This window comes from Oncorhynchus nerka, linkage group LG19, assembly GCF_034236695.1.
Source record: "Oncorhynchus nerka isolate Pitt River linkage group LG19, Oner_Uvic_2.0, whole genome shotgun sequence".
NCBI lineage: Eukaryota > Metazoa > Chordata > Actinopteri > Salmoniformes > Salmonidae > Oncorhynchus > Oncorhynchus nerka.
This window is the reverse complement of record NC_088414.1, coordinates 32426014-32441177: the sequence shown is the minus strand read 5'-3', so window position 1 is coordinate 32441177 and position 15164 is coordinate 32426014. Positions and strand designations below refer to the sequence as shown.

General features: G+C 41.1%; 1 protein-coding gene across 1 annotated transcript; it reads right to left on the bottom strand.

The window, feature by feature from the left end:
- Positions 1–2567: 2567 nt before the first annotated feature.
- LOC115116492 (palmitoyl-protein thioesterase ABHD10, mitochondrial-like) lies at positions 2568–6666 on the bottom strand. The gene is made up of 5 exons (XM_029644976.2): positions 6517–6666; positions 5603–5786; positions 5373–5484; positions 4897–5034; positions 2568–3792 (listed from the first exon to the last, which is right to left on the bottom strand). The coding sequence occupies exons 1-5, from the start codon at positions 6596–6598 to the stop codon at positions 3451–3453; spliced, it is 858 nt and encodes a 285-aa protein (XP_029500836.1). The 5' UTR covers positions 6599–6666; the 3' UTR covers positions 2568–3450.
- Positions 6667–15164: the final 8498 nt, after the last annotated feature.

Below are 15164 nucleotides of genomic sequence, written 5' to 3'. Positions count from 1 at the left end.
AGTGTAAGCCCACTGGTCCTGGTTGGGATCCCAGTATCCTGATGATCTCATCAGTCTGATGAATCAAGTAGCTTCCTCTTCCTTAAGGAATGAAGCAGCAAAACCGGTGTTAAAAAATAGTGGTATTGCACATTTCTGTTTAGTAATTGATAAAACATCTTATTTTGGGATTGCTTCTGACCTGAAAAAATACAATCTTAATCCAGTTGTTTAAATGACCAAAACAAAATGTTTTTTTGTCAATATATGACACTAACATAATATGCCTACGTTTCCCCACAAACCTTAATAAATCAAGACAGCTTGATTATGCATCTGGAAAAATATACCACAGCTGCAACATCTCATAGCTTTCAACCACCTACCTGTTAAAGGTATTTAAGGGAGTTCTGGAAAAGGTAGCAGAAATCAGTTAGATTTACCTGAAGCTGGAGACGTGAGCTGTTGCTCTGTTGCATGCGAGAGTCTCTGGGCTGGAATCTCACAAACGGATGTGAAGGGAACAGAACTCTCGTTCACAGGGAATGCAGAAAGCCCTAAGGAATGAATACCAGCAAACTTGCAAGTTAGCAACCTGTTTCTGTGCCAGAGCTCTGATATAGAAATAGGCCTTTCACACAAAGTTGTCTGGCTGGGCTGGTGCTTTCAAGCTCTTAAAGACAAGTCTAGCACTGAGGATCACATAGTAGAGACCCTATACAGAAACTTTGTTTCCACTCCAACTTAACAAATATTTAGGTTTATTTACTGTAAAGGACAAGCATATCTCATTCTTAAATTGGTCAGCATTGAGCTTTTATTAAGGAAAGCAGTGTGTGTGTATGTATAATAGATATCAGAAACAAGACACTATACCTGTTTGGAAATGGCTCATTTAAAAAAAGAAGAAAGAGGCCTACCTGATGTACAGTATGAGAGAAATAAACAAGTGAAAATGTGGAAACGAATGTGTTAGGCCCATCCTAAAATGTCCATCCATAAGTTCTGGTACTTTTCTTATCAGCCTCAGCTTCAGATGCATTGTTAGCATCACTATACAGTGAGCTAGCCCATCAATTCTGCAACATAGTACTATCACCTAGAAACATTTAACTGTGATATAGAACATGTCGAAAACAAACTTATTTCACAAGATGAAACATTCCGGATAGAGGTTGTGATACTTTTGTATTTATAGTGTATGAGGATACCACTTCAAATTTGTGGATTCAGCTATTTCAGCCACAACCGTTGTAGACAAGTGCATAAAGATTGTGCACACAGCCATGCAATCTCCATAAACAAACATTGGCAGTAGAATGGCCTTACTAAATAGCTCAGTGACTTTCAACGTGGCACCGTCATAGGCAGCCACCTTTACAAGTCAGTTCGTCAAATTTCTTCCCTGTTAGAGCTGCCCCGGTCAACTGCAAGTGATGTTATTGTGAAGTGGAAATGTCTAGGAGCAACAATGGCTCAGCTGCGAATTGGTAGGCCACACAAGCTTACAGAATGGGACCGAGTGCTGAAGCACGTAAAAATCATGTGTCCTCGGTTGCAACACTCATTAACAAGTTCCAAACTGCCTCTGGAAGCAACATCAGCAGAAGAACTGTTAGACGGGAGCTTCGTGAAATGGGTTTCTATGGCCGAGCAGCCGCACACAAACCTAAGATCACCATGTGCAATGCCAAGCGTCGGCTGGAGTGGTGTAAAGCTCGCCGCCATTGGACTCTGGAGCAGTGGAAATGCGTTCTCTGGAGTGATGAACCACACTTCACAACTGGCAGTTTGGGGAAAGGCCCTTCCTGTTTCAGCACGACAATGACAGTGCACAAAGTGCGGTCCATACAGAAATGGTTTGGCGAGATTGGTGTGTATTAACTTGACTGGCCTGCACAGAGCCCTGACCTCAACCCCATCGAACACTTTGGGATAAATTGGACCGTCAACTGCGAGCCAGGCCTAATTGCTTATCGGTTCCCGACCGCACTAATGCTTGTGGCTGAATGGAAGCAAGTCCCTGCAGCAATGTTTCAACATCTAGTGGAAAGCCTTCCCAAAAGAGTGGAGGCTGTTGTAGCAGCAAAGGGGGGGGGACCAACTCCATATTCATGTCCATGATTTTGGAATGAGATGTTCGACAAGCAGGTGTCCACATACTTTCGGTCATGCAGTGTATGTTGGAAACCAATTACATCAAGTCCTAACCACTTTCAGCTGACAATGTGCTAGGCAGTGTATCTGGCGTCACATTACACTAATGACAGCTTACCATCACTGTTTGATGTAGGAGCCACACATGGCATTTTATCTAGTTAAATCAGAATGTTGACTATACTAAAACATGAGCTTCCTACACAGCAATGCTTTTCACCTAATTACTTGTGCGTCTTAGACCAGTCAAACATACCAGGCCATCTCATGCTACTGTTCAATCATTATTTGAAATCTTTGTCATTTTGGAATGGCCAATACTTGCAACAAAACCAACATGAACTGGGCCAACATTGAAAAGTTACCCAGAGTGACTGTTGAAATTACATAAGTTATAATTCTGGACTGCACTAAAATCACTCACCATAATATATATTTTACACCAAAACGGTAAAATACATTTTAATATAACACAATGCTCAGTTCTACATGAGTTGTCATACAGTCAATATTCTGTTCTGACCTTACGTGCAAAATTAAATGGCGTGGACAAATCAATACAAACAGAGATATGTTCTGTCAGCATTTGAACCAAACAGCAAATACAGACAGCATAAGAAATGGGCAACGCATGGACGTCAGCATTAGTTGAGTAAAGTTATTTTTCAACCGATTGTTCCACAGACAACACCCCCCCTTCCTCTGCTGGAGACATGTTACATAGTAGAACTGCCACACCATAACTGACATTGTATAAATGCCTTAACACAAGGAAGAGTAGCTGCAGCAGCTAATGGGGATTCATAATAATACAAATACATGGTGAAGTGCCTAAAATACAGTGCTGATATTTGCTGCCTCCTATTGGTCTTTAAGAGTACATGCATAAATATAGCAAAAGGCACATCACAATTGTTTGAATAAAATTGACAATGGATAAAATAAATGTCTCACAAATGGACATAATGCATCTGTACCTGATGGGCTACTCTAATAGGAGTGATCCCTACTCATTGAAGGTTTAACGGAATAACTATCAGACCACATTGTGGGAATAAATCAAAACTGTTCACAGCAGGCCCAAGAAGTTTGGTAGTCGTGGGAACAGTGTCATGGCAATGGTAAATACAAATCCTAATAAAAAGGCATGGAGAGAGCCGGGAGAAAACACAAGAGTTCATTTTCTTCACAGTGTGTGTTTGGTACAATAGCACCTTTGATTATGTAACGCATTGTGAACCAAACGGCCTGAGTGCGGAAAAGTTGGGGTCGGGGTGGTAGGAGTCACCCACAGCATTGTCCTGATTTGGTCACTCAAACCAACGTGGTCAGCTTGTCTATGAGGTCATCGATGGTGTAGACTATGAGCTTGATGTCCTCCTTTTCTGCCATGCGGTGCTGGCCATGCTTGCGCAAGATGACATCAACGTCGTTGCTAAGCACACGCTCAGCTAGCTGCATGGAGACATGCCAAGGCACATCCTGGTCCTTCATCCCATGGATGAGCCTCACCGGGCAAGTCACTGGAATGGGGCTCTGCAGAACGAGGTGCTGCTCTGCCTCCTTCAAGAACTCTGTGGTGAACGTGATGGAGCCCTCCTCATTGTGTTTGGTAGGAACCACCCACTGCCCCTTCTCTTCAATCTCCTTCCTCACCTACAATGACAAAACGATACCATTTTATTTTGGGGGTAAAGACATTATCTAAGATGGCAGCCATTTAAAAAATGTGCATAGTAAAGATGTTTCAATTGTAATTCCATCCAAATGTTGTTCTTGCAATTTCAAGATTAAACTGTCGTGGCTGAATCAGAATTAGTTAGGTAACATTGATAAATAAGATGTTTTATTTACATAATAATGCTTATGTGAGATATGTCATTAGGATGTCTTCTTTTGGATAATACTGTTGGTAGTTTGCAGTTATCCCTTCTCTGCTAGGGCTTAGTCACTAGGGGCCCAGAGAGGGGAGATCAGGCTTGTCGTCATATGTCAATGTATCTGTTAAACCATGTGATACTATGAAGAATATCAGAAGGGGAGGAGGACCGAATGGAGGCTTGTCTTCTTATGGGAATGTGTCTGTAACTATTGTATGTCCCCTCTGAGGTTGCCCTTATCTTGATTTAGTATATGACCTAGGAAGCTCACTGTCTTTTCTGATCTTGTCCAGGAGGGGGTGTGTTTGAGGTGGGAGTATCTAGAATTGACAATTGATATATGCCATTGGATGAGGTAATGTTTTGGTCCTAAGTGGTACCAAGAACGAGATAGGAACTTAGTTTAGGAGACCAAACTGAACAATAATGTATAGCTAATGCTATCTAGCTATGGGATACTCTTCTTTCAAGTAAAAGGTTCTTTGTGTAATGTTCCTAAGATCTGTTATTAGTCATGTGAGTTGAGATGGGTGTGTCTTGGCTAAAAATTATACTAAGAACTGTTTTGTAAGCACTCAGAGAATTCATTTATAGACACTGAATTGATCGGAGAGTCACAGGGCTATGGTGAAGCTCATATAATTAAATATGTACTTTATAATATACTCTGACTTGTGTGTGGTTTGCTCTCTCAATGTTCAGTAATACAGGAAATTACCTGTACAATGCACATGTCCCTTTCCTTTGAACCACCTTCAGTGTTTTGATATGACTCATTTAATCAAGCATCTGTCATTAGGGGAAATGTGCATGGCTCTGTATACAGAGCCTGTTAAGGTTATTGAAAACTCAAGATGGTTTATTCTGAATGCTGATTCACCTCAATAGGAAGTGTATTGTAGACAGTTACAAAGTGGTCAGCTGCTGTAGAGATGCCAACCATGGCCGCAGTTCTTTCTGGACGAGCTATAGCTGCCAGGCACATCAGCCAGCCGCCCATACTGGAGCCAACCAGAATCTGCAACATCAGAACAATTAGCTAGATCAGAAATGATCTTCTAAATGACAGCACTGATATCTCTAGTGTCAATTACGCATGCCGGAGGACCCAAAGTCTTATTATACAACTGAAGGCCAAGTCGAGGTATATTAACCCTAAAACCCTCCAGAGGTTTATTGTTAACTCAGTGGACAATTCACACCGAAATCTGTAACAGTTTTACATCAACTACCATCCCAAATGGTTATACACTATTATACAATAGCCTTTGCAGGTCTATTTCAGCTAACAATACTTTGGATTACACTGGCTGATTAGAATTTGTCTCTTCATAGAAACGGAGGGGAACTACTTACTTGTGGCCCCTCCACAAGCTCGTCCAATACATATAGAACATCCCTCTTCCAAGTGCCAACAGTGCCATCTACTATTTCCCCTTCAGAAGACCCACAGCCTGTATAGTCAAACCTGGAAAGACCACATACATCTGCAACAATTGGTTTTCCTGACTAATTGAAGGACTGACATACTGGTATGCACAAATGAGACTATTTTTTTATCATTGAAAATACTATAGCCAACTTACCTTAGGTAAGAGTGGCCTAGTGACTGGCAGAACTCCTCAAGGGCTTCTGCTTTCTTCCCACCCATGTTTGAGGCAAACCCCGGCAAGAACACTACCCCTGGGCTCTTCCCCTTCACTTTTCTATATGCCAGTTTCGGCAAGTCTGGGCGTGTAGCATAATGCACTGTAGACTTGTGTCTCACTCCTGTAAAACAGAAACATTACATGCTTTCCCCAACCCATTAGCTATGTCAATCATGCAATACATGATTTCATGAGATTACAATGATAGCCATGTGGTGCAAGGGTGATTTACAACGGTTTTGTTTGTGACTCCAATATTGATTTGATTCTTGTTCGACACCTCTGACCAATCATGCTCCGTTCTGACAGATGTAGATATTACTTAGCTAGTTAACCCTCATTAGTTAGCCAATACTGACAAATAACTGTTGGCGAGTTAGCTCCAGGTTCCCATTAACAGGGTACATTCCCGTAACTACCTAGTTAACCATCTATTTAGGGTTGTGCAGCAAAAGACGATGTAGCCAAGCAATGCATTATATCAAATTAGCCAACTACTGTAGTTCGCTAGCTGGGCTAGTTGGCCTTGCTTGGCTGGGCTAGTGTTACAGTTAGTTTGTTAAATAACTAGTTAACTAACGTTAACGTAGCTAACGCCAACAGACTTTGTTTTTGAAGCAATGATTACGTAGAAATAACATTCGTTTGAAAATCTGTCTAGTTAGCTAGCCAGTAGACGTTTTTCGTTAAGGATTTAGCTATTGGTTAATTAGCTAGCTAGTTAACGCATTGTATCGTTAATTTCCTACAGTGGTGTAGCGACACACCTGACGTTATTGCTTTATGGAAGTCTGCATTACTCAAAGTGTAATAGTTGGGACATGAATTAAACACTTTTAGCTAGTACTCACCTGAAAACATAATATCTTGTCTTTGGACATTTAATTGGAAAACCCTGCTGAAACGCCTTACTAGAATATACGCCATCGCCATTCTGACAACAGTCCGACCTTATTGAACTAGCTGGTGTATTTGAATGACACCGGCTGATTAGCTAGTCAGCCAGCTTTCCAGTTCCGGGTCCTACCAACCCCTGCGCTGGATGAACAAAACAAATACAGATACAGAAATATACAAACAAGAGTACATAAACCTAACAGACAGGGGTATTACATATCAAAATACATTTGTAATTTGTCAAAAAGTTTTATGGTCCGTATTGCTTTTAGTTTTTTTTTTTTACATTTACTGATAATTTCAAAATGATATTTCAATTGTATCTTAAATCATGTGAAGAGGGGTTTGTTCTCTGCCCACTTCATTTTATGGCTAAATAATCTTCCATTAAAAATAAACAAATGAACAATGAAAGTTAAGTCAGGTCGTTAATAATAGTCGTTAAATAATAACTACTAATAACTAATAATTAGTAGTTACTAATAGTAATTCTTTTAAAATAAAGTCTTAAGAACAGTAAGAACAGTCTCAAAATAAATGGTCAAGAGTTTCTGGATCACAACCACAAAATACACATTTGTTATCAACAGCTATTTTGAATCTGTGTATAATAAAGGTCTTTACAGGGTAGATTCTATGAATGAGTTCGTATGATACTTCACCTTATTAGATTTACGGTATTTGACCGAGGTAAAGACAGTTTCAAATTGGATATTCGCCTGTAGTTTTCCTTACGTTCACCAACAGCAGTTAGGGAGCATCAACATAGTGACAATTCAACATTTTCAAATTTCAATAGCTCTTTAACCATTACTCCTAAAACGTTCAAAACTGGTTGTAAGCTAACCCGATGGCATAGACACACATTGCACACACTTTTATTTTGTCGATTGACATCTTGCACTATTTTAAATTATTTATTTACAATTTTGAGTTTCAATAGCTCTTTGGTCATATGACCTACTGACTTCAAACAAGGTTTAGAATGTTCACTGACTACCCTTCTATATTGCACACCCTTTAATTTGTCCATTTTCGTCTCACATGATTTTACATTAATTATTCTAAATTTTAAATTTCAATAGCTCCTTGGTCATGTGACCTACTGACTTAAAACAAGGTTCAGAATGTACCCTCAGTGGGCCTACACATTGCACACCCTTTAGTTGGCCTATTTTCCTCTCACACGTTTTTACATACATTTTACAAACTTTCAAATTTCAATAGCTCCTTGGTCATGTGACCTACTGACTTCAAACAAGGTTCAGAATGTCCACTGCCTACCCTCATGTATTGCACACCCTGTAGTTTGTCCATTTTCCTCTCACACGTTTTTACATGAATTTTTCAAACGTTCAAATTTCAATAGCTCCTTGGTCATGTGACCTACTGACTTCATACAAGGTGCAGAATGTACACTCAGTGGGCCTACACATCGCACACCCGTTAGTTTATCCATTTTAATCTCAAACATTTTTACATTAATTTTGAAGTCAGTAGGTCACATGACCAAGGAGCTATTGACATTTGAAAGTTTGACAAATTCATGTAAAATTGAGTGAGATGAAAATGGACAAACTAAAGGGTGTGCAATATAGAAGGGTATTCAGTGGACATTCTGAACTTTGTTTGAGTCAAGTAGGTCACTTGACCAAGGAGCTATTGAAATTCGAATGTAAAAAAAGTTTGTACCTAGTTTACTCAACTAGGAATAGAACATGCTGCTCACATTTCCACATGTTTATTAGCTTTGGAAAGCAAATATATGTCCAAATCGTGATAATAAGACTTGTGCAATGATGTGCGCAATTTTTCCAACATCATGACACTTATTTGGAGTATGTGGCTCAAATGGTTTGAAAGCTATTGAGGTTTGAAAGCGCAAATATCTGTTGAATATCCAACTTGAAACTGTCTTTACCTTGGTCAATATTTGCCAGACAACAACAAGACTTTGTTCCAGTTCACTTGTCCTAGTGCTGTATTCCAGTACATTTTAGCAGAGGGAATAGGAACATCTTGACATAGTTTTCTTATATACATGTTATTACATTTATAGTTTAAAATATGAATTCCTTCTAGCTGTATTGAGGCTACAAAATCCTCAACAGTTGCACTTGGAGTATTGTTATATTCTCCTAAATGAAGAATAGCACCTTTAGGGATAGCTCTAACAACTATTTGATACTCCTCAGGAGTGAATGTAACATTGTGTGTTCTCATGAATTTTGGATAATCAAATAGTTATCCATCATTATTCAATAATTGTTAAACCCAGATAATGCTGTTGTCAAACCAGTTCTGGAAAAACATGTATTTTATGTCTTTATTATTCCAGATTGTATATCTATGTGGGGAAAAATACACAAGGTTCCAAGTTAGAAGTACTTGTTTATGAAAGTTAACAAGCTTATTAATAGGGATCTTACCCACATAAAAGTTTCATTTGAGTAAGAATTCTAGACCACCAATCTGTTGGAATATTAAATTAGGGATTATATTCTAAATGCAATCATAATTTCTTGAATCTTTTTGGATCCATTTGATCTTAAAGATTATATTATAAAGATTAGGTTTTAAAATCCAGAGCATTCAACCCTCCCTCACGTTGGGTGCTACATATTACCGCTTTTCTTAAATAATGAGGTGTATTCCTCCATATGAAGTTAAATCATTTAGTATCAAGCATTGTAGTTAGAGGAACATCCAATGCAAGGGAGGTATAAACTCATCTGGACAGACCTTCAGAATTTTACAAAAGTACACATCCAGATAAAGAAAGATCTCTTAATAACCAGGAGTTAAATATCTTTCCAATTTTCTCTACAATAGGAGGAATATCAGTTGGCCCTTTCTTTCTGATCTTTGCTAATTTTAATACCAATATACGTGATCACGTATTTTACAGGGATATTACATACTGAATTTAAGTCACATCTTTTCAACGCAAATAATTCACATTTCCTAATTTTCAGAGATTAACCAGATACAAGTGAGAAGGCATTAATACACCCAATAGCTGTCCTGACTTCATTATTATCTTTAAATAAAAATGTTGGTGTCGTGAGCCAATTATGAACACTGTATCTCTTTATCTGGTATCTGAATACCCCTAAAACTATCCTTATGTCACGCCTTGGTCATAGTATTTTGTGTTTTCGTTATATATTTGGTCAGGCCAGGGTGTGACATGGGTTTATTTTGTTGTGTTTGTTATTGGGGTTTTGTAGGCATTGGGATTGCGGCTGAGTAGGGGTGTAGCATAGGCTTGGCTGCCTGAGGCGGTTCTCAATCAGAGTCAGGTGATTCTCGTTGTCTCTGATTGGGAACCATATTTAGGTAGCCGGGGTTTCACTGTGTATTTTGTGGGTCATTGTTCCTGTCTCTGTGTAGTTTCACCAGATAGGCTGTAATTAGGTTTTCACGTTCCGTTTGTTGTTTTGTATTTATTTAGTTATTTCATGTATCGCTATTTTTTTCATTAAAGAACATGAGTAACCACCACGCTGCATTTTGGTCCGATCCTTGTTCTACCTCTTCATCAGAGGAGATAGAAGAACGCCGTTACACCTTATTGATATGAAGTGCCGTAACTTGTGTGACCAATAAAAATAAGAAAGGGGAAATTGGGCATCCTTGTTAAATTCCACGTCTAATGTCGAACTTCTGTGAAGTTCCATGGGATAAAATAACTGAAGTGTTACTATTATTGTAAAGTGTCTCAATTACTTTAACAAGTGCAATAGGAGTCGGGAAGCAAGTTCAGGGAGTGCATCATTTAATAAACAAAACAAGAGACACGAACAACACACAGACAGGAAACTGAAACAATAACATCTGGGGAAGGAACCAAAGGGAGTGACATATATAGGGAAGGTAATCAGGGAAGTGATGGAGTCCAGGTGAGTGATGATGCACAGGTGCGCTTAACGATGGCCACATGTGTGCCATAATGAGCAGCCTGGTGACCTAGAGGCCTGAGAGGGAGCACACGTGACAATTACACTTAGTCTCAAAAATAAAATAATGCCTTGTAAAAGTCTACAAATAAAATAAAGCTATCTTCCATAATGTGCTAATTGTAGTCTATGAAGTCCAATACTAGTAAAATATTATTACACATATGTCTGCCCTTCATAAAATCATCAATGATTTGGTCAAGACCTTTTTTAAGTCTTTCTGCAAAGATGGATGCAACTGGCTTTCCATCATTGTTCATTAATGTGATTGGTCTCCAATTTTCTAACATCATAGGATCTTTGTTTTGTTTGGGGATTACAGAAATGAGGCCTTGTGTCACAGAAACAGGCAGGACCCCTAAATCAATTGCCTCCTTAAAATCATTAAATATAAATTCAACAATATCTTCCTGAAAATATTTATAGAACTCACTAATAAGGCCATCATTTCCTGGAGATGTGTTCTCTTTTAACTTGCTGATTAAATTATTTTATTTCATTAATAGATCTATATTCATCACAATACATTTGGAAGTCTTCATCTATGAATTTAGCATATTATTTGACAGAGTCTAGAAAGGCAGATATGTCACTAGAATGACAGGCATTACTGGTGTAAAGATTACCATAGAATTCTGAAACATATTTTGAAATATCTTTGGGGTTTTCATTTTCTTTGCTATCTAAACTCAGCAAAAAAAGAAATGTCCTTTTTTCAGGACGCTGTCTTTCAAAGATAATTCGTAAAAATCCAAATAACTTCACAGATCTTCATTGTAAAGGGTTTAAACACTGTTTCCCATGCTTGTTCAATGAACCATAAACAATTAATGAACATGCACCTGTGGAACGCTCGTTAAGACACTAACAGCATACTACTTCCGGCCCCGACTGAGATGGCCGCCTCGCTTCGCGTTCCTAGGAAACTATGCAGTTTTTTGTTTTTTTACGTGTTATTTCTTACATTAGTACCCCAGGTCATCTTAGGTTTCATTACATACAGTCGAGAAGAACTACTGAATATAAGATCAGCGTCAACTCACCATCAGTACGACCAAGAATATGTTTTCCGCGACGCGGATCCTGTGTTCTGCCTTACAAACAGGACAACGGAATGGATCGCATGCAGCGACCCAAGGAAACGACTCCGAAAAAGAGGGAAACGAGGCGGTGTTCTGGTCAGACTCCGAAAAAGGGCACATCGCGCACCACTCCCCAGCATTCTTCTTGCCAATGTCCAGTCTCTTGACAACAAGGTTGACGAAATCCGAGCAAGGGTAGCATTCCAGAGGGACATCAGAGACTGCAACGTTCTCTGCTTCACGGAAACATGGCTTACTGGGAAGACGCTATCCGATGCGGTGCAGCCAACGGGTTTCTCCACGCATCGCGCCGACAGAAACAAACATCTTTCTGGTAAGAAGAGTGGCGGGGGCGTATGCCTCATGACTAACGAGACATGGTGTGATGAAGGAAACATACAGGAACTCAAATCCTTCTGTTCACCTGATTTAGAATTCCTCACAATCAAATGTATAGCCGTATATATCCCCCCCCAAGCAGACACATCGATGGCTCTGAACGAACTTTATTTAACTCTTTGCAAACTGGAAACCATTTATCCGGAGGCTGCATTCATTGTAGCTGGGGATTTTAACAAAGCTAATCTGAAAACAAGACTCCCTAAATTTTATCAGCATATCGATTGCGCAACCAGGGGTGGTAAAACCTTGGATCATTGTTACTCTAACTTCCGCGACGCATATAAGGCCCTGCCCCGCCCCCCTTTCGGAAAAGCTGACCACGACTCCATTTTACTGATCCCTGCCTACAGGCAGAAACTAAAACAAGAGGCTCCCACGCTGAGGTCTGTCCAACGCTGGTCAGATCAAGCTGACTCCACACTCCAAGACTGCTTCCATCACGTGGACTGGGACATGTTTCGTATTGCGTCAGATGAAAATATTGACGAATACGCTGATTCGGTGTGCGAGTTCATTAGAACGTGCGTCGAAGATGTCGTTCCCATAGCAACGATAAAAACATTCCCAAACCAGAAACCGTGGATTGATGGCAGCATTCGCGTGAAACTGAAAGCACGAACCACTGCTTTTAATCAGGGCAAGGTGTCTGGTAACATGTCCGAATATAAACAATGCAGCTATTCCCTCCGCAAGGCTATTAAACAAGCTAAGCGTCAGTACAGAGACAAAGTGGAATCTCAATTCAATGGCTCAGACACAAGAGGCATGTGGCAGGGTCTACATTCAATCACGGACTACAAGAAGAAACCCAGCCCAGTCACGGACCAGGATGTCTTGCTCCCAGGCAGACTAAATAACTTTTTTGCCCGCTTTGAGGACAATACAGTGCCACTGACACGGCCAGCAACGAAAACATGCGGTCTCTCCTTCACTGCAGCCGAGGTGAGTAAGACATTTAAACGTGTTAACCCTCGCTAGGCTGCAGGCCCAGACGGCATCCCCAGCCGCGCCCTCAGAGCATGCGCAGACCAGCTGGCCGGTGTGTTTACGGACATATTCAATCAATCCCTATACCAGTCTGCTGTCCCCACATGCTTCAAGAGGGCCACCATTGTTCCTGTTCCCAAGAAAGCTAAGGTAACTGAGCTAAACGACTACAGCCCCGTAGCACTCACTTCCGTCATCATGAAGTGCTTTGAGAGACTAGTCAAGGACCATATCACCTCCACCCTACCTGACACCCTAGACCCACTCCAATTTGCTTACCGCCCAAATAGGTCCACAGACGATGCAATCTCAACCACACTGCACACTGCCCTAACCCACCTGGACAAGAGGAATACCTATGTGAGAATGCTGTTCATCGACTACAGCTCGGCATTCAACACCATAGTACCCTCCAAGCTCGTCATCAAGCTCGAGACCCTGGGTCTCGACCCCGCCCTGTGCAACTGGGTACTGGACTTCCTGACGGGCCGCCCCAGGTGGTGAGGGTAGGCAACAACATCTCCTCCCCGCTGATCCTCAACACGGGGCCCCACAAGGGTGCGTTCTGAGCCCTCTCCTGTACTCCCTGTTCACCCACGACTGCGTGGCCACGCACGCCTCCAACTCAATCATCAAGTTTGCGGACGACACAACAGTGGTAGGCTTGATTACCAACAACGACGAGACGGCCTACAGGGAGGAGGTGAGGGCCCTCGGAGTGTGGTGTCAGGAAAATAACCTCACACTCAACGTCAACAAAACTAAGGAGATGATTGTGGACTTCAGGAAACAGCAGAGGGAACACCCCCTATCCACATCGATGGAACAGTAGTGGAGAGGGTAGCAAGTTTTAAGTTCCTCGGCATACACATCACAGACAAACTGAATTGGTCCACTCACACTGACAGCGTCGTGAAGAAGGCGCAGCAGCGCCTCTTCAACCTCAGGAGGCTGAAGAAATTTGGCTTGTCACCAAAAGCACTCACAAACTTCTACAGATGCACAATCGAGAGCATCCTGGCGGGCTGTATCACCGCCTGGTACGGCAACTGCTCCGCCCTCAACCGTAAGGCTCTCCAGAGGGTAGTGAGGTCTGCACAACGCATCACCGGGGCAAACTACCTGCCCTCCAGGACACCTACACCACCCGATGTTACAGGAAGGCCATAAAGATCATCAAGGACATCAACCACCCAAACCACTGCCTGTTCACCCCGCTATCATCCAGAAGGCGAGGTCAGTACAGGTGCATCAAAGCTGGGACCGAGAGACTGAAAAACAGCTTCTATCTCAAGGCCATCAGACTGTTAAACAGCCACCACTAACATTGAGTGGCTGCTGCCAACACACTGTCATTGACACTGACCCAACTCCAGCCACTTTAATAATGGGAATTGATGGGAAATGATGTAAATATATCACTAGCCACTTTAAACAATGCTACCTTATATAATGTTACTTACCCTACATTATTCATCTCATATGCATACGTATATACTGTACTCTACATCATCGACTGCATCCTTATGTAATACATGTATCACTAGCCACTTTAACTATGCCACTTTGTTTACTTTGTCTACATACTCATCTCATATGTATATACTGTACTCGATACCATCTACTGTATGCTGCTCTGTACCATCACTCATTCATATATCCTTATGTACATATTCCTTATCCCCTTACACTGTGTATAATACAGTAGTTTTGGAATTGTTAGTTAGATTACTTGTTGGTTATCACTGCATTGTCGGAACTAGAAGCACAAGCATTTCGCTACACTCGCATTAACATCTGCTAACCATGTGTATGTGACAAATAAAATTTGATTTGATTTGATTTACAGACGGTAGGCATTTAAGGTCACAGTTATGAAAACTTAGGACACTAAAGAGGCCTTTCTACTGACTCTGAAAACCACAACAAGAAAGACACCCAGGGTCCCTGCTCATTTGCGTGAACATGCCTTAGGCATGCTGCAAGGAGGCATGGGGACATTAGATGTGGCCAGGGCAATAAATTGCAATGTCCATACTGTGAGACGCCCAAGACAGAGCTACAGGGAGACAGGATGGACAGCTGATCGTCCTCGCAGTGGCAGACCATGTGTAACAACACCTGCACAGGATCGGTACATCCAAACATCACACCTGCGGGACAGGTACAGGA

What these genes read in the sequence shown, in the direction of transcription:
- LOC115116492 (XM_029644976.2), bottom strand. Translation starts at nt 6,598, where the DNA reads ATGGCGATGGCGTATATTCTAGTAAGGCGTTTCAGCAGGGTTTTCCAA. An exon ending in CTAGGCCACTCTTACCTAAG is followed by an intron (nt 5,485 to 5,602) that starts GTAAGTTGGCTA and finishes TGGTCTTTCCAG; the next exon opens with GTTTGACTATACAGGCTGTG. An exon ending in AGCTTGTGGAGGGGCCACAA is followed by an intron (nt 5,035 to 5,372) that starts GTAAGTAGTTCC and finishes CTGATGTTGCAG; the next exon opens with ATTCTGGTTGGCTCCAGTAT.